This window comes from Podarcis liolepis, assembly GCF_965112155.1.
Source record: "Podarcis liolepis genome assembly, chromosome: 3".
Taxonomy (NCBI): Eukaryota; Metazoa; Chordata; class Lepidosauria; order Squamata; family Lacertidae; genus Podarcis; species Podarcis liolepis.
This window is the reverse complement of record NC_139557.1, coordinates 61,654,119-61,676,373: the sequence shown is the minus strand read 5'-3', so window position 1 is coordinate 61,676,373 and position 22,255 is coordinate 61,654,119. Positions and strand designations below refer to the sequence as shown.

The following is a 22,255-nucleotide window of genomic DNA, read 5'->3' as shown; positions in this document are numbered from 1 at the left end:
ACATGGTTTTAACAATGAGTCCGTAAGTGACTGTGGAGGCCAATTGTGGATCCATACGTCCTTCCACAGTGGGGACATTGGTTTCCGGGCGGGAGTTGATCACAGTGTGGATTTGCCAAGCGTGCCTTCCTCTTAGCACGTTTCTCCCTTGACACAAGCTTGTGTTTCTCTTATTTGCAAATTGCATTTTTGGCACATTCTAATGGAGGCCAAACACCCGAGCCATTCCCTTATACCTCATTTTTCCAGCAGGCCTCTTTTTAACTTGGGAGAGAGTCCCGCAGTTTCCCCTCCTGTCAGCAGGGGCCACTCTAGCAGCTGAAAAGAGGCAGCTATAGGAAGGTCGGCTGGCGTCTCCCTGCTTCTCCGCCTTCCTCCCGTCTCACAGCCTCAGGTCAGGGAGAGAAAGGAAACCCTGCAGAAGAGATTGCAGCCCTGCTGCCTGGCAACAGCAGGTAAGCTCATACACCTGGGCGAGCAAAGGGCAGGGGGAAAGGGAAGGCTGGGCTGGAGGGTCTCGGGCAACTGAGAGGACAGGTTGTCATTCAGTGTTGGCTTCCAAAAACCCTTGTGGTTGGCATTCTTTTTAAAAAAGAAACCATGATTATGTAGAGCCCAAATATGAGAAAGCATCTTTCACCAGGGCTTTATCAGAAGAGGGGCCACTTCAACTCTGAGCTTGTTTTTAATGCCACAGCTCAGTCCCGCCGGAAAATTTAAAGGAAGCTGTAAAAGCATATGCAGTGGTATCTTTTGTTAAAAAGAAAGGAGAAAGGATGTTTTCCAGTTTCCAGGTCGTGTTGACTGGAGTGTGAGTGAGGAAGCTCCTGCTTCAGGGCAGCACTTAGCTGTGGCCACATCCTTGGACCACTCTTCATAGAACTGTAGAGTTGGAAGGGACCCTGATTATCTAGTCCAACCCCCGGCAATGCAGCTGTCCCATTCGTGGATAGAACCTGCAACCTTGGCATTATCAGCACCACACTCTAACCAAATGAGCTATTTTCCCTCCCGCCCCAGGCTCCTCCACCATGGCTGTGCTTTCCCTCCACTCTTGGAGGCTGTGTGCCTCTAAACACCAGTTGCTGTGAATCACAAATGTGGAGAGCACTGCTGCCCTCAGTTCCTGGTTTTGGACTTCTCACAGGCATCTGATTGGCAACTTTGAGAAAAGGATCCTTGACTAGATGGATCTTTGGCAGACCAAAGCTGTGCTTTCCTTTATGTTCCTGTGTTAGCACCCCCTGTCAAAATGGGGGGGGGGGGGTTGACAACGCCTCACAAGACCAAACTAGGGCTGTGTACACATCACTGGCTTAAAATTCAATGAGGTTGTTTTTCTCAGCTTGGGCTGAAGCTGGGTTTGGGGGGGGGGGCGGGGACAGTATTTCATTTTTTTAAATGACACAATACCTATGGACTGTAGTGAACTTTGTGTGTATGCTGCTTCCCAAACAAGCAGTGGGAGTGCATCAGATGCAGAGCAAATGGGAGTGTGTTTGCAGCCTAGATATGATACCAGAAAACCTTTGACTGGTTGCCCTACTTGTTTTTTTGTAATCTCAGTAGCCATCGCATGGGCCCCTGAATGTGATCAGGACTGCAATGCTGAGATAAGGGGGAGGGCTAACCCTTTTCTTCCATGCTGTTTGCCAGTGATAACCACCTGTCTACTGAAGCTGATGCTGGTATTTGCCACATATGAGAAGACTAAGGGAATGGAACGAATAATGTTATGTACGCAAAGTCCTTTGGACACCTGACATGTGATATAACAGGTGAGCCTGTGTCCCTCAAGAGGATGTTTGGGTTGGAGAGTTGGAACTCTCATCCAGCAACCTCTTGGAAGGCCACAGGTCCTCTGGCCCTGCTATATGGTGTTATTTTTGTGGGGATCTACAACTGGGAATGACCACATCCGGTAAACATAGCATAAGCCTTAGATAGACTAGGTGCTGAGGTAGTCACTTTTACAACCACCACCACCCTGAGATATATATATATATATAGAGAGAGAGAGAGAGAGAGAGAGAGAGAGAGAGAGAGAGCGCTATAGATATAGATAGATGATACATACATACATACATACATACATACATACATACATGCTATGGCTCCCTAATTTCAGGTAGGAAATTTGTTTTAGAAGTCATTGTCAGGACCAGAAATGGTATTGAGGGTATTTTATCAGGCTGAGTGGAATTGAGCACCCAGCATGCATGCACAGAGTAATTCATTTTGTAACCACAAAAGCCAATCTTCACATGTCTGGCATCAAAATACAGGATTACTAGGTCAATTTGTATTTCAGAGTTCTGCCAAATATATTTATATTTATTTATGGAAAGCATATTTATCCCACTCTGCAGCTGACAAAAGGCTCGCAGAGCATCTCCCAAAGCATCTTAAGGGCTGTCACATGGAAGAGGGAGCATGCTTGTTTTCTCCTGCTCTGGGGGGTAGGACTCAAACCAATGGGTTCAAGTTACAAGAAAGGAGATTCTGACTAAACATCAGGAAGAACTTTCTGACAGTAAGAGCTGTTTGACAGTGGAACGAACTTCCTCAGGAGACTGTGGACTCTCCTTCATTGGAGGTTTTTAAGCAGAGATTGGATGGCCATCTGTCATGGATGCTCTAGTTGAGATTTATGCATTGCAGGGAATTGAACTAGATGACTCTTGGGGTCCTTTCAACTCTATGATTCTATATCATTGACAACAGTCCCTGCCTTAGGCTTACAAGGCATGGCACAAAAGGAAAAGAAATTGGGAGGGAGGGAGGGAAAGAAAACAAACCTAGATGCTGCAGGTGTCCAGCTTAGCCAGTCCTTCAGCACTTGGCATCTGTTACAATCCTGTTGGAGTGCAGAGCCATGCAGCCTATGGCATAATTTGCATGGCTGCTTAGCATGAGGTGATAAATAAGTTGCTGCTTTGTTTATTTTTACACTTCAATTTCAGACGGAAGCTGCAACCGTGCAGCTAAATCCAAGAGTGAAGTACCCATGAAGGGACTGTGCTGGTGGCCAATGGCAGGATAACTGCAGGGCCCCGCCTCCTCCTTGTAGGTGCCTGCGGGAGCCAGTTGGTGCTGTTCTGTTGCTTGTCAATTCGGTACCATATATAGTTATGAAGAAGGGGAGAGATTTGCATTGCAAAGTCTGTTTTATTGCCGTAACAACCTCAGGGTTTATGAGACATATTCAGAAGTGCCTTAAGCAGGCATATGTGAAATAGCAAATAGGCCAGTGGCCTTTTGAAGACCAATAAATGCGTTGTTGTGTGAGCTATCATGGGCAAGAGAGTCCTTCATCTGCGGACAGAGAACGTGTTAGATGTTTATGAACACAGATTTGAGGAAGCAGGGAGCCCACCGCTACACAAGAAGAGAAAAAGGAAATATCCCCAAAGCTTGGGTACATTAATTATCTGACTCAATCACTAGGCATCAATAAAAATTGTCTCAGGCATGCATCTTCTTTGCAGGCTGGTGCTGATAGGTTTAACCTATTTGAATGGTCTGCATCTTTGCTGTTTTCACTACACAGCTACCCTTCTGGACTGTTAAATTCAAAGGTCAAAAGGTGTACACTTAATTTACTAAAGTCAGCTCTGCACCTTATGATTGCAGAGACACTAGTGTTGTGCACCGGCAGTTTCTTCAGCAAAACCTGAAGTGTGGCTAATGCATGCTTGCACTTCTTTAAACTTCCTAATTGGGTTCAGGCTTCTAGGCATATTTATGTCAGTGTTTAAAGAGACAGGTTTCCTCTCAAAATACCAGAATAAAAGCAGTGGGTTTTCTGCAGTAACTGTAACTTGTAGAGATGATGTACATAGCCTGCTGCTTTATAGACGTCAGTTCTGGGATATTGGACGGTACTAATGTTTGTTAACAAGACATTTTGCTCTGTGGGGAGTGCATTGCTCATAAGGTCATATGTCTGTTGAATTCTGAACATAGCTAATTGTACTTACGATTCCCTCCCACAGAGAAAAAATCTGCAGCGATGTGACCTGCCTTTTGTTGACTGAGTGCACGTACAGTGTGCATTCTGGGTTTATGATACATTCTCTCCAAAGGATTTTCTTTACTGAGCAGTGTGGACTTGCCTGTGCTTCCTCTCTTTGTTTGTATGCATTCACTGCAGCCAGAGCCCTTTCCAGTTCCTTCCTACCGTAGATCGACAACTGCGCATGAATAATATTGATGTCTCAGCTTTTCACCCAACATGGCATGAATGGCTTCCCTCTGAGTTACAGATTATCTGCTGTTGTGTGCAATACTAGTAATAAGGTCACAAACACAATTCTTTTCTTTTGGTGAGCATGGATTCATCAATTTTAAGACAAATGAGCAGTTCCAGTTGCAGCATAGTAGATAGAAATCCATTCAATGTGACTTGTCCCCAATTTATACAAAGAACACATCCTAATAGCTGTGAAAATTCATTTGAGTCAGACTTTGAGAAGCCATAAAAAACAAGACCAGAAAGAAGCAGAATTAAGTTCTTCTTCAACAGCTGCTCCTGATTTATTTTGGGGCCTGTTGACTTGACTGGTAATTTCATCACTCTCCTCATCCACGGCTTAATTTTACCAGGAGAGTGCTGCTGTCAACTCCCACATTCACTTCAGCAGCTGATGCTGGATAGCTGCTGGAACCAGAATCTACTGTGTTTAAGTGCAATTTTGGGAAAATCCTAACCCTTGATGATTCCCAGCTGCTTCGACCTGTCCCTAGCTAGCATTGTCTGCCTGCAGCGCCACATTCTGAACTTGGTCATTACTAACTCAGATTGAAGGTAGTAGTAATAGCATACCATAATCAATATTCAGCAGATGACAGGCATGCACAGGACCTGCTCAGCTTTCCTCACAAGTGAAATTTTATTTTTTATTTTTTTAATAACTTTTTATTCAAAATTAAAACAAAACACATTATCCAGAAACATATCATCCTTATTCCCCCCATTTTTTCTCCCTCCCCCTCCTATCCCCCACAGAACCCACCCCCCTACCCCCCGACTTCCCTCAGTTCCAGTCTTTGATTTCTCTAAAAATGCTGTTTTCTGCATGTTACGCAGTTGTATAGATCCTCAAACTATTTAGCTGATTATTATCAATAACAAGTTTGTGAATGTTTATTCAAAACTAGCCAAGGAGTCCAGTTCGCTTTGTTGTGTCTTCAAATACTTTGTAAAGGGTTCCCATTCATCTTTAAAGTCACAGTTATCCTTGTCCCGTAGCTTGTGTGTCAGTTTTGCCAGTTCTGCATAATCCATCAATTTTTCTTGCCATGATTCTTTAGCTGGGGTTTCTTCAGTCTTCCATCCTTGTGCTATTAAAACTCTCGCGGCCGTTGTCATTTACATTTTCTTGAATGGTTGTGAGAATAGACCTCTAGTACCCCATTACTGTTGTTTGATGTGAGTATGGCTTCATGCTTTTTGTTGTATTTGCAAGCGGGCTGGTAGAAAAGCATATCCCCATTTCTTTCTATGCAAAAGAGATGGTGCTATTTTATACTGGATGGCAGAATGCTCATCATTATGAGTGTGGAGAGAGGACCTGTATATTGCAGCACCCCTGGTATAGGAGGGGTAGGAAATGAATTTCTGTGTGTGGTGTTATGCATAATGTTTTGCATAAAACCCAACCTCAAGGAAATAGGGAGACACTTTTGGGGGGGGCATAAGAATGCCACATTCTATTTCAGCAAACTAAGGAAGAGGAAGGAGCAGAGCTGTTGCATCAGATACTTTGGGATGTTCCAAGTGGGTGCAGAGTTCTTGCCCATCTTGCGAAAATGTGCCATCTTCGGTCCAGACTCTTAGATCTTCATTGCTTCACTATCTGGGGATTAGTTGCTCAAGCCTCCTTCTTTCACACTCTGTCAGTCAACACATGGTCAGAGAGACTTTAGTCCTGCAATACTAGTAATCAGCAGTGGCGTAGCGTGGGGGGTGCAGGGGGGGCCGGCCGCACCGGGCGCAACATCGGGGGGGGGGCGCTCGCACTCGCAGCTCTCTGCCCCCTGCTAAAATCCACGGGTTAGGGGGCGCAAATTACTTGCCTTGCCCCGGGTGCTGACAACCCACGCTACGCCACTGGTGATCAGATATGTGCTGATCTTGAGCTGCTCTTCGGCAGCAGCAGGGAGCGTGGGCTGGCTGCATGTTATTCCTTTTAGTTCCAAGGAAGTGAAGCACCTCGGTTTTTGATGTGCGTCTTTGTCCAGTTTTGTTTTGAAGTGTTGAAATACCAAGCGTCTTGGATAAGTTTAATATTGCCTCTTTTTGCTGCTTCCCCCGTAGCAGTGTTCTTTCTCTAAAGCCAAACATTTGTTTCTCACTCGCACTGTTTACAATGGATTCTTACTGCACAGAGGTCATTAAAGACTAATATACTTAGAGGACACAATATTGTAGAAATGATGTAAAGGCTGTTTTTAAAGTAAGTACATGCATGGAGTACATTACATTAACTGACATTACTGTGAACTGCCCCGAGACCTCTGGGTATAGAGTGGTATATAAATTCAATAAATAAATTGACACATGCATCATGTGAACATACTTAAGACCCCTGTCAATAAGGTCTGGGGCATTGGCATTCAGTGTAAGGGACACTGAACATGTTCTGTAACTGTAAGGGAAAGGCATCAGTCACAACTGTGGAGGAGTGATGGAAATTTGAACCTGGATCTGTGTGTGTGTGTGTGTGTGTGTGTGTGTGTGCACATACTAGGTAGGGGCTGTGCTATTGGTCACCCCAACACCCCCTACCACCCCCTGTTAACTCCCTAGAGCTTCCCCACCCCACCCCATGCAACTACTAAGCTTGCTTTTTACCTTCCCAGGCCCTTTTCTGGGAGCCACGTCTGGTCTTCTCTTCTGCAGCCCTCTTTGAACCCCTCTACACCTTCATGCCTAGCTCCCCACCTCCTTGCCCTCCTTCCATGCAACCCTCCTTGCACACAAACCACCCACATGATAACCTTGGGCAGCTGCCTTCTCTTACACACTGCAACTACCAAGTACCCTTTTCACCTTCCGCCCAATTATGAAGCCACCATCCCCGGCTTTCGGGGTCAACCCTATTCCCACACCTCCCCTTCTTGCTCCCATGCCGTGGCCACTGCTGTTGTGAGGTGATGAGCAGCCACATTAGGGCTCTCCACACATGGATCTCCTTCCACAGAAAGGCTTGCCTGGCTACAACTTGGCCATCTTTTTGCAGCAGACATTTATTTTTTGAAGCTTTTGAGCTTCTCCAGTCTATGAGTATACCTATTTTCCTCTCTCAGGTGGCGGTTCTGTTTTCTCTTTATTGTGGCACAGATGATGATTATTGTTATTGTTGTTATTAAAACCTAATTCGTATGCTGAAAGTGATCATTTTTCTTACTTTATTTCTTAATTGCTCATAATGGCACAGTAATGAATACCATCTGTTGTGTGTTTGCTCAGTGCACCACTTCTTGCTGACACAGCAGCCTCTTTTAACTCTTTCTTTTTCACAGATTCAAAAAAAAAGGAGAAGGGAGAATATGCAGCTTGGAGGAGCGGAAAGCTGTAAGCAAAACCTCTGAAACTCCTGTTGAGCTCTCTGCGCAACCCTCTAAGGTCTCCAGCTATTTGTTCAAAGGCAAAAACAATACCTCTGAGCAAAAGCCCTCCCACTTGCTCATGATAGGCTTACCCAAAATAGCAACAGCCTGTGTCACCAAAAAGGGCAAAACCTGCTGGAAGAGAAAGAAAAAGTTGCTCCCGGATCCCTCAGTAACTTCCAGATTTCACTTTGCTCCTGTCCCACACTGCCATGGACAGAAGAGCCAGAGGCACCAGATTTGACAGCAAGGGTGAAACGCTCTCGCTGTAGAGCCTCTCGTCATCGCTGGGAAGGAACCAAGTTGGCGAGCTGTTTTTCTACAGCCATGGTACCTGCGCAGGACACAGAGGACCTCAGCCAGCAATGTCAGAATATAGGAGAGGAATGCAGCAAATGCAGCCTGCACAAGCTTCCTGCTCAAACAGGTACAGCTACATAGTCTGAGTGACAATTGTGCCTACAGGGCAACAGATGGTGATAGAATGTGACTAAGTCCCAGCAACAATAAACACAAGAGCCAAAGGGACAATCTTTTCTTTCTTTCTTTCTTTCTTTCTTTCTTTCTTTCTTTCTTTCTTTCTTTCTTTCTTTCTTTCTTTCTAAAATAATCCTTCAGTCTTTAGGCTTTCTAATTACAGTGGTACCTCGGGTTAAGAACATAATTCGTTCTGGAGGTCCGTTCTTGACCTGAAACTGTTCTTAACCTGAGGTACCACTTTAGCTAATGGGGCCTCCCGCTACCCCCACGCCACCGCCGTGCAATTTCCGTTCTCATCATGAGGTAAAGTTTTCAACCTGAGGTACTACTTCTGGGTTAGCGGAGTCTGTGACCTGAAGTGTCTAACCCAAGGTGTCTGTAACCTGAGGTACCACTGTATTGATATACAAGGAAGAGCTATTTTTGAACAAACAGTTTTATAATATGTTAGATATTCATCACATTTATACCTCTGCTTTCAGGGAACTAGGGGAAGTACACACAGGACCCCAGTAATCTCATTTATTTTCTCAGCATCACTGAGGTGTACTTAAGAGATGGTGGCTAGTTGGGACTTTGAAAAGCCTTTTGGCTTCTGGCTTTTCTTATGGGGCTTGCAATTTTTATTTGTTTATTTATAAATTTCTATACCCTGATTTTGCAGCTCTGTCGCATTAATCATTGGAGCACCACTGTTGCCTATGATGGCTGCTGGCTGGTTGGGTTGTGCTGTGAAAACAAGTCTATAGACCAACGTTTCCCAAACTTAGGTCTCCAGCTGTTTTTGGACGACAGCTCCCATCATCCCTAGCTAGCATGACCAGTGGTCAGGGACGATGGGAACTGTAGTCCAACAGCTACAGACCCAGGTTTGGGAAACCCTGCTCTAGACTTTATAGAATATGCTTCTCTTCCATGTTTCACCAGTGATTTTGGCTTTGGTTTCTAAGCACACCAAGAGCAGTGTGGCTATTTCTAGATTTTTTATTTATTTTAATTTTTTTAAAAAGAACCTCAGTGTCAGTGTTACTTCAGTTTGTTTATCCCACATGTTGTTCATTCTTGGTCTTCACTGACTTCCAAGCTTTTGAGTTCCAAAAGTAACACAAAACAGCTACATGGGGTAAATATATTCACACAGAATGTACTGGTGCTGAATAAGGAAAAGATTATACTTTAATCCACTGATCTTGGGGCCTTTTCATTTGACAACTGAAAGTGAATTTTAAGCGTTAAACTTTTTCAGTGTCTGCTCAAGCTTTTGTGTGTTTCTTATACATACAGAAAGTAGTTTTAAAACAAAATTAGCCGTGGATTTATAAAGTGCACTCTCTTAAAAGACATTTTACAATGCACACAATTGCTAATAGGAACATGGCTGAATGGCAGTCAGCCTGTAAAATACTTTATGCAGTAAGAACACTGGGTGCTGCCTTTCACCAAGTCAGACAATTGGTACATCAGGTTCAGTACTGTCTATGTTGACTGGTAGTGACACCAGGATTTCAGACATGGGTCTTTTCCTTTTTCCGACCTGGAAATGCAAGGTATCTGCTCTGGGATCTACTGCATGAAATACATGTGTTCTCTGGCTGAGTTACAGCCCTTTACCTGAAGGAGACCTATGTTACTTTGAACAAATCCATTGTGGTTGGAATAGAGTAGAGCAAAAACACGGCTCGCTGACTAACTTGAACACGGAACAGCAACGCTCCCAGTCTGTTGCGGCTCCTACTTGTCAGTTATAATTCTTGTAGGGGTTTATGCATCAAGATGCATTTTAATTATAACATTGTGGTTTCGTAAGGAGGAATCTTGAGAGTTTTAATGTTCCATTGAAAAGCTCAGGTGTGATGTTTTGTATGATGGCTAGCAGAGGTTTAGGTTTGTTGCATTAAGGTAAGTCCTTTACTTGTTTTTAAAAATGGGTTGTTTCATTATAATTAGCGATTATGTGTATATTATCAGAATAAGTTCTTTGCTGTTTGGCTTTGCTTTTTAGTTTCAGTTATTTACTTATTTTTATCCTGCATTTTATTCTGTGAACTGCCCTGGGATATTATAATGAAGGGTGGTCTATAAATCTAATAAATAAATAGGTTACTGTTAAATTGCTTTCTCTTCCCTTCTCCTTTTCACTACTACTTTGAGGCTTTGCCTCTTTCTTTTATCTTTTCTGCTTTCTTGTGATTGGTGCTGCCCCTACCCCCACCCCCACCTCCTTCCCCTTTCCCAACTTCTGACCCACCGATCCAAATGCAGCCCATCTGCCACGAGAAACAGCCCACCAGATATTCGGTAAATCTCTTCTTGTTGCCTGTCTAAGATTGCCAAAACAAGGAGTGTAAGGAGGTTGTCAGGCCACAATGCACTGTCGTACACCTGATAGGCCACAATGTGTCTGCAGGGTCCCACTTTGTGAGGTTGGGATCCGGGCAGGGCGACATGAGAAAGATGCAACAACCATGTGCCCTTTGGTCCAAGGCCCTTGGGGAGGGGGAGGCTGTGATCAAAGGGCGCACGGCGTCCTTCTCATGCCACTCTCCTCAAGCCGCTTTGTGAGGCTAGGATTTGATCAGATCCCAACCTCGCAAAGTGGTGCAGGGCTGGCTCAAAGAGGGGGATATGAGCATCTCTCCCCAGAAAATGCTCCTGAGGCAATTGCCCCAGCATCTCCACCCCCACCCCACCCCACCCCCGTTATCCCATCTAGTAGTCAGCCTACATTCCACGACCAGAGCATGCTCAGTTCTCACAGCAACACCCCCCCTTCCCCAGAGGATTTTCCCTGAAGCTTTATATATAAAGTTATACACTTCTGCAAACCTTGGGTCCCCCCCCCCAGTCTGTCAGTAGTCTTCTTATTGTATGCGTCTGGTGCCTTTTTGGCTGTGTTAGTTATGGCACTCACAGCCTGAATGTTGCAAACAGAGGGAGTGCTGTTTAATTAACCTGTGGAATTATCCAGCCCAAGACACGACCATGGCAACCAACAGGATTTAGGCACGTGATTCAGAACTATTAATCATAATAACTGAACTAAACTTGGCTTTTAGGAAGAAACAACATGAGATCCATGATTTTTCAGAGCCACCTGACTTGAAACTGAATGTAGTTCTAAATGGGCCATGCTATGGCCCACAATGCATTTTTAATTTTATTTATTTATTATTTAAGCATTTATATCTTGCCTTCTTCAGTTTGGCCTCAAGCCTGGTTTACAATAAAAATTAAAACACATGTGTGCAAAGTACAAAAACAAAACCATAAAAGCAGTAATTAAAAAACCATTGAGAAAACGAGCTGGCCGAGCTGATCTTAAAATTACAGTATGAGTGCAAATTTAAATAAGTCAAGGATTTCATGATCAAATGGGCACAGAACACGGGGAATAACTACAAAAGCAAGCATGCAAATATTTAGGGACACTCAGACATATACCCTCTTTTTAAAATATGAAGCTTAAGTAGTTATTATTAGTAAACTATACAATTCGAATAACTGGAAGTATCAGAAACAAAGATCTGGACTGTTGTTTTTTCATCATCTTCAATGGAAATTTCATCTTTGTTGGCTTAAGAATCTTGGGCAAAGATATACTTTCTGAAAATACTAAACTAAAACTGAATATTTCTATAACCTTTATTTCCAGGATTCGGAATGCTCACTCTTCTATCATCTGGCATTGCTGCTATCAGTGGCCTTCTGATGGGTTATGAATTTGGAGTTATCTCTGGAGCTCTTCTTCAGCTAACTAGCATCCTAGTCCTTTCATGCCGGCAACAGGAGATAGTTGTAAGTGCTCTTCTCATTGGTGCCTTTCTTGCTTCGTTGACTGGTGGGATCCTGATCGACAAATATGGGAGGCGAATTGCCATTATGCTGGCATCTGGGTTACTTGTACTGGGAAGTCTAGTGCTGATACTCTTTGCCTCATACGGACTCCTCATAATAGGGCGGATTGTGATAGGGGTTTCCATTTCACTCTCCTCAACTGCAACTTGTGTGTATATCGCAGAGATTGCCCCGCAGCACAGAAGAGGTTTGCTTGTGTCTTTGAATGAACTCATGATTGTAGTGGGCATACTTTTTGCCTATGTTTCAAATTATGCCTTTGCCAGTGTTTCCCATGGCTGGAAGTACATGTTTGGCCTGGTCATTCCACTGGGGATTCTACAAGCCATTGCTTTGTATTTCCTTCTGCCGAGTCCTCGTTTTCTCGTTATGAAAGGCTTTGACGAAGCTGCCAGCCAAGTGCTTGGAAAACTCAGGACAACCACAGACACCACCAAAGAACTTGCTATGATCAAATCTTCCTTGAAAGATGAGCACCAGTACCGTTTCTGGGATCTGTTCCATTCAAAAGACAATATGAGGACTCGGATGCTGATCGGAATCACTCTAGTGTTTTTTGTACAAACAACAGGACAGCCTAACATCTTGTTTTATGCCTCCACTGTTTTGAAAGCAGTTGGGTTTCAGAGCAATCAGGCAGCTAGTTTGGCCTCTACTGGTGTTGGAGTGGTCAAAGTGGTCAGTACAATCCCAGCCACCCTTTTCGTCGACCAAATAGGAAGCAAGACGTTTCTTATCATTGGCTCATCCCTCATGTCTGTGTCATTGTTCACCATGGGATTGATCACGCTTAATATACATGTGAATGCCACTGCTGTCTGTAGAAACCAGTCCTGGGAAGATGCCACATTCCACGGAGTGGGACAATTGACCTCCACAAATGAAACTCTTGAGGAGCAATTTGCTAGCCTGGCTTCGTCCAGCACAGTTTCACAATGGAAGGCTGACATTTCTAATACAGAAAGGTGGAACAAGACCTTGTCAGTGGGGGGCAGAGCCCCTGACACAAGCCACACAGAGTCTCAGGTAGCAGCAGAAGCAATGGAAGTTCGATCAGCTCTGAAATGGCTCTCTCTGGCCTCCTTGCTTGTTTACATTGCTGCTTTCTCCATAGGACTTGGACCAAGTAAGTGTTTTTCAATTTATTAATTGCAAGTTGTTTTGACTGATAAGTAAGAAGAGACCACAGTGTCTATGGGCAGGAGTGGCTTGCAGGGTGGGACATGGGCTCTGTTAGACAGGCTCATCCACATGTCTCCTTGCCATACCACTTTCCCCTGGGAAAACCCACTCTTTACTGCTGAATTGGAGCAAATGTCATTTGGGTTTACAGCAGATTGAGGTTTGCTCCCATTCAGTGGTAGAGAGCAGGTTTTAATGGGGGGAAATGGCAGGGCAAACGGGATGGAGCAAGCAGAAAACCTCTCAGACCAAGGTTTCCTAGGCACAGGGCAAGTGGAAGTGTGGGCGAGCCCACCCTGCTAGCTTCCTGGCAGGTGAGTTGCTCTTGCTTACTGGGAGGGAGAGGGGAAAGGGCCAGCATGGTACAAGCACAGCAGAGGAGCAAATCAGTCAAGCCCCTTCTGTGTATGGGATTTTCGTCACAAGCACCTGTGTGATGCCTGAAGTTTAAGAAATAAAGATGCCTATTCTGAGCTTTACTTTTCAGTGCCTTGTAGGCACAAGCTTTGGGTTTGCTTGGACAATCCTATATTTATTTATTTATTGGTTACTTCAGGTGAGAAGGCAGAGAAAATATGTCCCTGTGAGTATCAGCTCTCCCAAATATCAGATTTCCCTCAGGGCTTGTATCTCTGTTGAGAAAACTCATCAAATCATTCAGACAGCCCAATCATATGCATGTATAAATAGAAGTTCCACAGGACTGTGCATAAGCCACACTGGGCTTCTTCCTAACATCATCTAAGTCATCAGCTGTACCTTCTGAGTCCCTTCTTCACAGAGCAGGGTTTTTTGCATTCATTAGTCCATCTCTTGCTTTTGCCTTTGGAAGTGTGCTGTATGTATTCAGCCAGGCATAGGCAAACACGGCCCTCCAGATGTTTGGATTTGATATCCCGCTTTATCACTACCCGAAGGAGTCTCCAAGCAACTAACATTCTCCTTTCCCTTCCTCCCCCACAACAAACACTCTGTGAGGTGAGTGGGGCTGAGAGACTTCAAGAAGTGTGACTGGCCCAAGGTCACCCAGCAGGTGCATGTGGAAGAGCGGAGACACGAACCCAGTTCCCCAGATTACAAGTCCACCACTCTTAACCACTATACCACACTGGCTTTGGGACTACAACTCCCATCCTCCCTGACCGCCTGTTAGCTAGGGATGATGGGAGTTGTAGTCCCAAAACATCTGGAGGGTCGAGTTTGCCTATGCCTGTGTTTGGCTCTCTTTTCTCCACCCCTATTGCTTGGGGAATAATCCCTTTTACTGGGCATTCCTCAGCTTGCACCATTTCTTAATCATGCATTTCTTTCAGAGGCTTTCATATCCCATGCCTCATTCATTTCTAAGCTGTAAATCTGTCTGATCTCCACCCCCCCAATGCGTACCTTTGTAACCCAATAAACCATTTCAAGTACTTTGAACTCTACTTTTTAAAGAAACACACACACACACACACACACACACACACTTTCCTTTAATAGTCTTTAAGCTGCTAGACAGAGAAGAAGAAAAGTCAGAAAACCAAGTTAATTCTTTGCTATATTGTTTAGATTACAGCCACATAGCTGCACCTGTTACAGTGGCAAGGGTTAAGGTCAAAAAGGAAAGTTCTTAAATGAATTTCTCAGGTATATGTGCTCAGGAGAAAACAGTATGTATTGTCCCTTATCTGCAAACATGCATAACTCAGTGAGGTTAATGGAGCTGGGAAGTCTGGAGTCTTTAGCTCTGGCTCAGTGCCTGTTTCAGAGGTAGTCCTCTCCCCCAAGGTCAGAAGCACACTCTGCATAGGCCTGTTGGGAATATAGCTTGGATGCCCACAATAAGAAGCCAGAGGGTTTCACATAAGAGCTGAAACAGAGCAAGTTTTGTTCATCAGACCAAAGACTCTAAGCTACTTTATTTTCATATCATCAGCCACAACGAAAGCCTTCCATAACTCGCCTCCCAAAGAGGTTATTTCCTGCATTCCATCCACATTTAATCTGCCAGAGTACTATTATGACAACTGTACAGTTTAACCCTTAAACCCAAACTTATCAATCATTATCAGCGAGGAACTTCAACAAAATATTGGAATGTTGTCCGTAAAAGGCAGTGGGTGCATCAGTCTAATCCTATTCTGAAATGTAGCTTCTTCAATGAATGGGCATGGGAAGCCAAGCACTGTGCCAGATAGAGTGCTTCAGATTCTTCAGTGGAGAAAAGATAGATGGAGATTTTGAGATTTTCAGCTGCCAATTTAAAAAGCTGCCATCTGGGTACTGGTATTGCCCAAGTGGAAATATCCCTTTGGGTTCTTGGTGCTTCTTGGCAGAAGGAAAATAGTTTTATAACAATGGAAGGAGATGCTGAAACAGAAGAACTGAAACTTTGGGATTATGTTATCTGAAAGACTGCTGCCTCCCTTACAAACTTGGCTGTCATTTATAGATCAGCTTCAGGGGCCTGTACACAGGTCCACCATTGGTTCATCTGATGTGTTGTTCTAGGAAGCAGGCCTGGTCAGTGGCAGACCCATATCTTTGGAATGGTCTCCTAGAGAAGCGGGGAGGTGGTGGATAGCTCAGTTGGTAGAGCATGAGACTCAGTCTCAGGGTTGTGGGTTTGAGCCCCATGTGGGGCAAATGATTTTGGCGTTGCAGGACTAGATGACCCTATGAGTCCCTTCCAACTCTACAGTTCTACAATGCTAAGTACATATCCCCACTTTGGCCAGACATATGAAACATTTGTATTTCAAACCGCATTTTCACAAAACAGTTATGTTGGGCTTTTAAATTGATGCTGTTTTTCCGTTGTGAAGTTGGATTGTGGTAGATTAATAAAAAAATAATAAATGTTTTCATTCTGCTTTGCTGCTTCCTTGGGAGGGCTTTGCCATCAAAGACAGCATACACATGTCTTAAGTATATTTCCCAGCTACCTGAGGCCTTTTAATTAGAGACATTAGAAATGGAAGCTGTGGTTGCTTTCCGATTTGTTTATTGAGCATCTCTCCTATTTGCATGAAATCTGCATGGAGATTATACTTCTCTGGCTGTTTATTGAGCAGTGATTTGTGATGAGGTTATACAACAGCAGGTAAAATGACTGTTCTCCCACTCTTCCCAGTACATTTTGCCATCACTTTCCTTACCGCAAAAAGTCCAGTTTGGAAGAGCACCAAATCTGCCATAATTGTGCAACTATAGTTTGCCACTTGTATCCCACCCAGAACATATTGACAGTCTGGAAGCACCTGTGACCCTCGGAATGTAAATAATGTGTTCTTCCCATGACTTAGAATCACAGAATTGTAGAGTTGGAAGGGACTCTGAGGATAATCTAGTCCAAACCTTTGCAGTGCAGGAATACGCAGCTGTCCCATACGGGGATCGAACCTGCAGCCTTGACGTTATCAGCACCACGCTCTAACCAACTGAGCTATCCAGACTTCTCCATCCATGGTCACATGCTGCCCCCTGGCCCAATACTTTTGAGGTGGTTTTACTTTAGTATGCTGAACTAGGTGCAGCAAGAAGCTTAGTACAGTACTGGGGAGAGACAAACAGGAGTGTAGGCCTGATTCTGTATTGTGTGCCCTACAGCTTATATCAAGGAATACCCAAAACTCCCACTGGCTTTGCTGCTTCTGGCACCTGTGCCCCCCCCCGCCGTTGCCCAATTTAGTGGAACGAGGGAGCATAGAATCAGGACAGAGGTTTGTGAAGGTAGACTAGATGGCCCTTAAATAACACCGCACACTGTTACATTTGTATTTTTAATTTCAGTGTCCTGGCTGGTACTGAGTGAAATATTTCCTGGTGGGATCAGAGGAAGAGCGATGGCTCTAACCTCCAGCATGAACTGGGGTGTTAATCTTCTAATCTCCTCAACCTTTTTGACTACAACAGGTAAGGCTGGTATGGGTAAGGGTGAGCGTAATGGGTCACCACAACTTAAAATGCAGCATTAAGAAGAGTGTTTAAATCACAAGAATAAGGTTGGCTTCAAATTTTGCATGTGTGTAAGACCAGGGGTTGTGCAAGTTTGCCCAATATACACGCAAAGTATATTTTCCCTAATATAATGTGTTTTTATATCTTATTTTCACATACATGCATTTAAAGGCACATTTTATGCATACATTACTTGGCTGGAGAACTGCACTGCAACATTTAGAAAGCGCAAATTTTGTAGAATGGCAGTTTCTCCTGGTTTGCTTATTATTTCAGAAAGCATGAATTAGGTAGATTCACCTTCGATACAAACTGAATCTAGTTTCTCCCCCATGCTTGGTTAGGCTTTAGCTGACTATACTTACATAAATAAATAATAATAATATTTATACCCCACACATCTGGCTGGGTTTCCCCAGCCACTCGGGGCGGCTCCCAACAGATAAAACATCAATAAAACATCAAACATTAAAAGCTGCCCTAAACAGGGTTGCCTTCAGATGTCTTCTAAAAGTCATATCTGAAATGTTCTTTTAAAATCTCCTCACAAACCATTGATAAATATTTCAACTCTCCCCTGAAGACTATTTTACAAAATGGCACCCCATTTTCACTGTCCGGGTGCAACTGTGAACCTAGTTCTCTTAATGTTGAAGGAAGCAATAGGTTTGGCTCCTTCCTGACCTCTAATCCCTTGCTTGCTTCCTTCAACCACCACTATAACATTGCTGCTTCTGCACTCAGTGAACCAACATTTCTTAGCTGACAATTTTCCTGAGGGAAAACTGTTGGGAGAATTTCAAAATCCCACCCTTTGGCCCATTTCTCTAAGGTTGTTGTGACTCAACCCTTGCATGAGAGACAACGCATTCATGCACACAGCATGTCTGGGAAACGAAACTCATTTAATGAACGATTTTGTTGCTGCTGCTATTTATTCCTGCACCTGTGACATTTTGGGAGGACAGACGGGACTGAGCAATGGCTGATGGCCCCTGTCCTTTTTGGCCATTGCCCATAATAGGCTGGAGCTGATCATCAGCAACATCTGGAAAGACATAGATCCCCCCCCCACTCTGCTGACCTGGACTGAGAACAAGGTCCCTAAAATAACTAATTATTTATTTTTTAAAAAATTCTTAGATCTCATTGGTTTACCATGGGTCTATTTTGTTTATGCCATGATGAGCCTGGCAGCATTGGCGTTTGTCGTCTTCTTCATCCCCGAGACAAAAGGATGTTCCCTAGAGCAGATATCTATGAAACTGGCAAAACAGTAAGTATGGAAGTTACGGTGTTTTTAACAGAATTCTAGTAAACGGCAGTGTGAAAAACAGCACATCCTTCCTCATGAGGTTACAAATGCTCTTGGAAGTAAAAGCTGCCATCTAGTGGGCTTGTATTGTGTCACACTTGGCAGCAGCTGAAGAAGAAGAAGAAGAGTTTGGATTTGATATCCCGCTTTATCACTGCCCTAAGAAGTCTCAAAGCGGCTAACATTCTCCTTTCCCTTCCTCCCCCACAACAAACACTCTGTAAGGTGAGTGGGGCTGAGAGACTTCAGAGAAGTGTGACTGGCCCAAGGTCCCCAAGCAGCTGCATGTGGAGGAGCGGAGACGCGAACCCAGTTCCCCAGATTACGAATCTACTGCTCTTAACCACTACACCACACTGGCTGAAGGGAACCCAGAGCTCACTAACACCATTCCCGATGGTTTGTTTTCTGTGTGGGCTCAGTACCTATATGCAAGCTTTCCATAGAGCAGGGCAGTCTATATTGTGGCTTCATTATTAATAAATCCTACATGGAGAGGCCACACTGAGCCCAATTCTGTGAGCTTTAACAAAGCCAGGTAAGGTATTGTTACATAGCCGGGGGGGCAGCTGCCCCCCTCATCAATAAAAATAAATAAAAATGCATAGCAAACTGAGGTTCTGCCCCTCCTGACAAAAATCCTGGCTACGTCCATGGCCTTTGAGGATCTTTGTGAATCAATGTGTTGTTTTAATAGCAGAATTCACACCTCAGCTAATGCTGATATATAGTATTTTTTATTCCTAACTCACTTGTAAGGTCAGCCAGGTAATATATCCATAGTAATTTAATAGCTGGGGTGGGAAGTTAGCATTGAAAAACACTCTTGCAGCCTTGTTTCTTTTACATTAAAAATACTATTATTTGTCTAAATTCCCTGTTCAGAATGCAGTGGCAACTCTGGTTACAGATGCTTCAGGTTACAGACTCCGCTAACCCAGAAATAGTACCTCGGGTTAAGAACTTTGCTTCAGGATGAGAACAGAAATCGCACAGCGGCGGCACGGCAGCAGCAGCAGGAGGCCCCATTAGCTAAAGTGGTACCTCAGGTTAAGAACAGTTTCGGGTTAAGAACGGACCTCCGGAACAAATTAAGTTCTTAACTCGAGGTACCACTGTAGGAGTTTGAGAAATTGCCTTTAAAAATATTTTCACCTGCTCTTTGTAAATGGTATCTGTCTCTTCATCAGTGTGTTCTTTGCAAAAACTAGGAGAAATCCAAATTCTGTAAAATTTGGAACAATGCATATAAATTGATGTTATGTATGCAAAGAAAATGAGGATTTGTACTATTTGCATGATTTATACACTTCAAAACAAGCTTCGCGTTTCATCTTTTAACAAGCAGTTGTCTGTCACATGATGGTTGTCAGACCATATCTGATGACAAGTGTGAAGTTGACTAAATTCCATTTAATGTTAAAACTTTTTTAAAAATACAAAATAAAAAATCTAAACCACACTGGTCTAAGGTGGCAAAGACCCATGCCAACCACAACTCAATTAGCTCCAAAAGCACAACTGCCAATGTTGCCTGTAAGGGATAGAAATTCTTATAGTAAAAATATATTGCCTTGATCCCGCCTCCCTTTTCTTCCAGAAAGTATGCAACAAGTACTCAATGCTGGAGGGGCCGACGCCAGGATCAACTGATGCCTATAGAACTTTCCAGCAAAGAGACCCATGAACAATTCTACTAAGGCAGGATGGTGCACAAAACCCACATCAATATATTTTTCAAAGGTTGACAAAATGGTAGAATACTCAGAAATGCTGGCAGTACTTCCATATGCATATTCTTCTACTACAAATAAGCTTTTCTGTATTTTTTGGTTCAATGGACTCTGTAAAAGGTTTTTCACGATGTAACGCACAAATCTCTCAAATATTACATTATGCTAGGTGAACGGGATATACCAGAGAGAATCTTCCACCAGTGGTTTAGAGCTTGTGAATCTGACCAAAATGTGGGTATTTGTTGTTATTATTATGGGATGGGTTGTTTTTATATTTTTTTATGCTACAACTCACCCAGGAACCTTATGATGAAGGATAGGCAAGAATAGTAATGATCATGATAGTAATATACCAGGCATGGGCAAACTCAGCCCTCCAGATGTTTTGAGACTACAATTCCCATCATCCCTGACCACTGGTCCTGCTAGCTAGGGATCATGGGAGTTGTAGGCCAAAAACATCCGGAGGGCCGAGGCAGCCTGGTTTAGCATAATGACCAAACTAAAGCACAGCAGCCAAACCATGGTTTAGTGTTAAATGAATGAGCCTGCTCGACCACTTCTCTCTCCTCCAGTGAAGCGGGAAGCATCCACTTTCTAGTTTGAACGCACCACAAACTAACCAGTGTGGCCCTGTTAGGTTGCAACAGTAAACTCTGATTAGTTTAAAGGAGAAAGCAGAAGTTTCCATAGCGCAGGAGGGGAGGAATGCATAAGCACTAAAGTAGGAGGTCCTCAACAGGCCTTTCTGCTGTTTCTTGAAAGACTATGCACACTTGAATTTTAGCAAATCTCAGGCATAGGGGGTTACAGCAGGAATGGCTAGCCTGTGGCCTTGCAGCTCCCACCATCCCTGACCATTGGGCAATTCTGCCTGGGGCTTATGGAAGTGATGAATCCAAAATGATCTGGAAGGTCACAGATTACTTACCCCTGGGCTACAACTTCTCTAGCAAATATCAAGAATGATAAAGTATACTTCCATGATGGCATAGGCAGATCACTCTTAATTATTTGTGATTACTCATAAAAGCATTATAGTTTAACAACTACTGTTGTGTTCAATGACTGCTGCGTCAACCATTAAGCTGTATTTTCAAACTTCAGTAGGGAAGCAACATCTATGGCCTAGCAGCCTTGAAAGACCTGATCCCCTTCTATCTTAAGTAGGAAGTAACCAAAACAGATAGAACTGCAGTATTGTAGAGTGCAGGAATATTTTGTCCATGACCCTGAGATTAAGAGTCTCATGCTGTACTGACTGAGCTATCACAGCTGTTCAAGTGTACTTGAAACACTACATGTATAGCAGATATACAACATGGCTCAGTAAAATGTATGAATCAGCCTGTACTTGATTGCTGTTGCTCACCATCCTTGTGCCCCCACCAGTCTGCTAGTCCATGAAAGTTAATACGGTAAGCATAATTTGATTCAGAAGCATCTTCACCTGCCACATGTGGGTTCTTTGAAACAAGAATACATTTTGAAAAACGCAAGAAAGACCCTCTATTTTCATGACAAGTTTGGTTTCCCAGTGTTTTGTTTTCTTAACAGTTGTGTGCAGAAAAGGGTGACAGGAACTAATGTGGTTGGCTTGTAATGCCTTGGTTATTCAGTTGTCTTGAAAACGCAGTGACAGAATACCTCCAGCCTTCCTCCTAAGGTTGGAGCAGATGAGAGGGTGGCAACCACTCTATTCTACAGCTCCTCAACTCGCCTCCCAAGCAGGCTGCTCATCGGCAGAAACTTTCTTTTTATAAATTTTGGTACTTTTATTTAAGTCTGATTAGCAAAACACATACCGTAAGGCTGCAAGTTGCACTCGCTTTGCTTATGAGATCACAACTTTACATGGGGGTGGGGGGACTAAATAAATGGAAAGCCTGGAAAACCCACCATTCTCTGCTCTCCATTTATCTGGGCTTTCCTTGCTTAAGGAAGGGAGCAAGAGGGCTCTGGGACAGCATCCCAGAGCCCTTGCACTGCCTCCCCATAGCCTGGTAAGTATGGTGGCAGCTTCCTCTCCAGCCTCTAGGAAGGTGGTGTGAGAGTTCTCAGGGTTTCCCTGCTACCTTCCCAGACCCTGGTAAGTGGCCCTCTGCTTCTTGGGTGGGAGGAGTTTCTGGGA

The 22,255-nt window shown here is 43.8% G+C and overlaps 1 protein-coding gene across 4 annotated transcripts; it reads left to right on the top strand.

The window, feature by feature from the left end:
• The first annotated feature begins 339 nt into the window (after positions 1 to 339).
• On the top strand, positions 340 to 22,022 carry SLC2A12 (solute carrier family 2 member 12). 4 transcript variants are annotated; one of them, XM_083498156.1, is made up of 8 exons: positions 374 to 455; positions 2,964 to 4,299; positions 5,722 to 5,868; positions 7,528 to 8,041; positions 11,747 to 13,075; positions 16,906 to 17,028; positions 18,217 to 18,349; positions 19,989 to 22,022. In XM_083498156.1, exons 4-8 carry the CDS (start codon positions 7,942 to 7,944, stop codon positions 20,086 to 20,088), a joined length of 1,785 nt encoding a protein of 594 aa, XP_083354282.1. In that variant the 5' UTR covers positions 374 to 455; positions 2,964 to 4,299; positions 5,722 to 5,868; positions 7,528 to 7,941; the 3' UTR covers positions 20,089 to 22,022. The 4 variants fall into 4 exon arrangements, with proteins under 4 accessions (XP_083354281.1, XP_083354283.1, XP_083354282.1 ...); XM_083498157.1 differs by lacking the exon at positions 5,722 to 5,868 and having other exon boundaries at positions 350 to 455; positions 2,964 to 3,070; XM_083498155.1 differs by lacking the exons at positions 2,964 to 4,299; positions 5,722 to 5,868 and having other exon boundaries at positions 340 to 455.
• The last annotated feature ends 233 nt before the right edge of the window (positions 22,023 to 22,255 follow it).

Excerpts from the sequence above, each read along its gene's own strand:
- SLC2A12 (XM_083498155.1), top strand. The coding sequence starts at position 7,942 with ATGGTACCTGCGCAGGACACAGAGGACCTCAGCCAGCAATGTCAGAAT. Across the intron at positions 8,042-11,746 it reads CAAGCTTCCTGCTCAAACAG|GATTCGGAATGCTCACTCTT; the intron begins GTACAGCTACAT and ends CTTTATTTCCAG. Across the intron at positions 18,350-19,988 it reads TCTATGAAACTGGCAAAACA|AAAGTATGCAACAAGTACTC; the intron begins GTAAGTATGGAA and ends CTTTTCTTCCAG.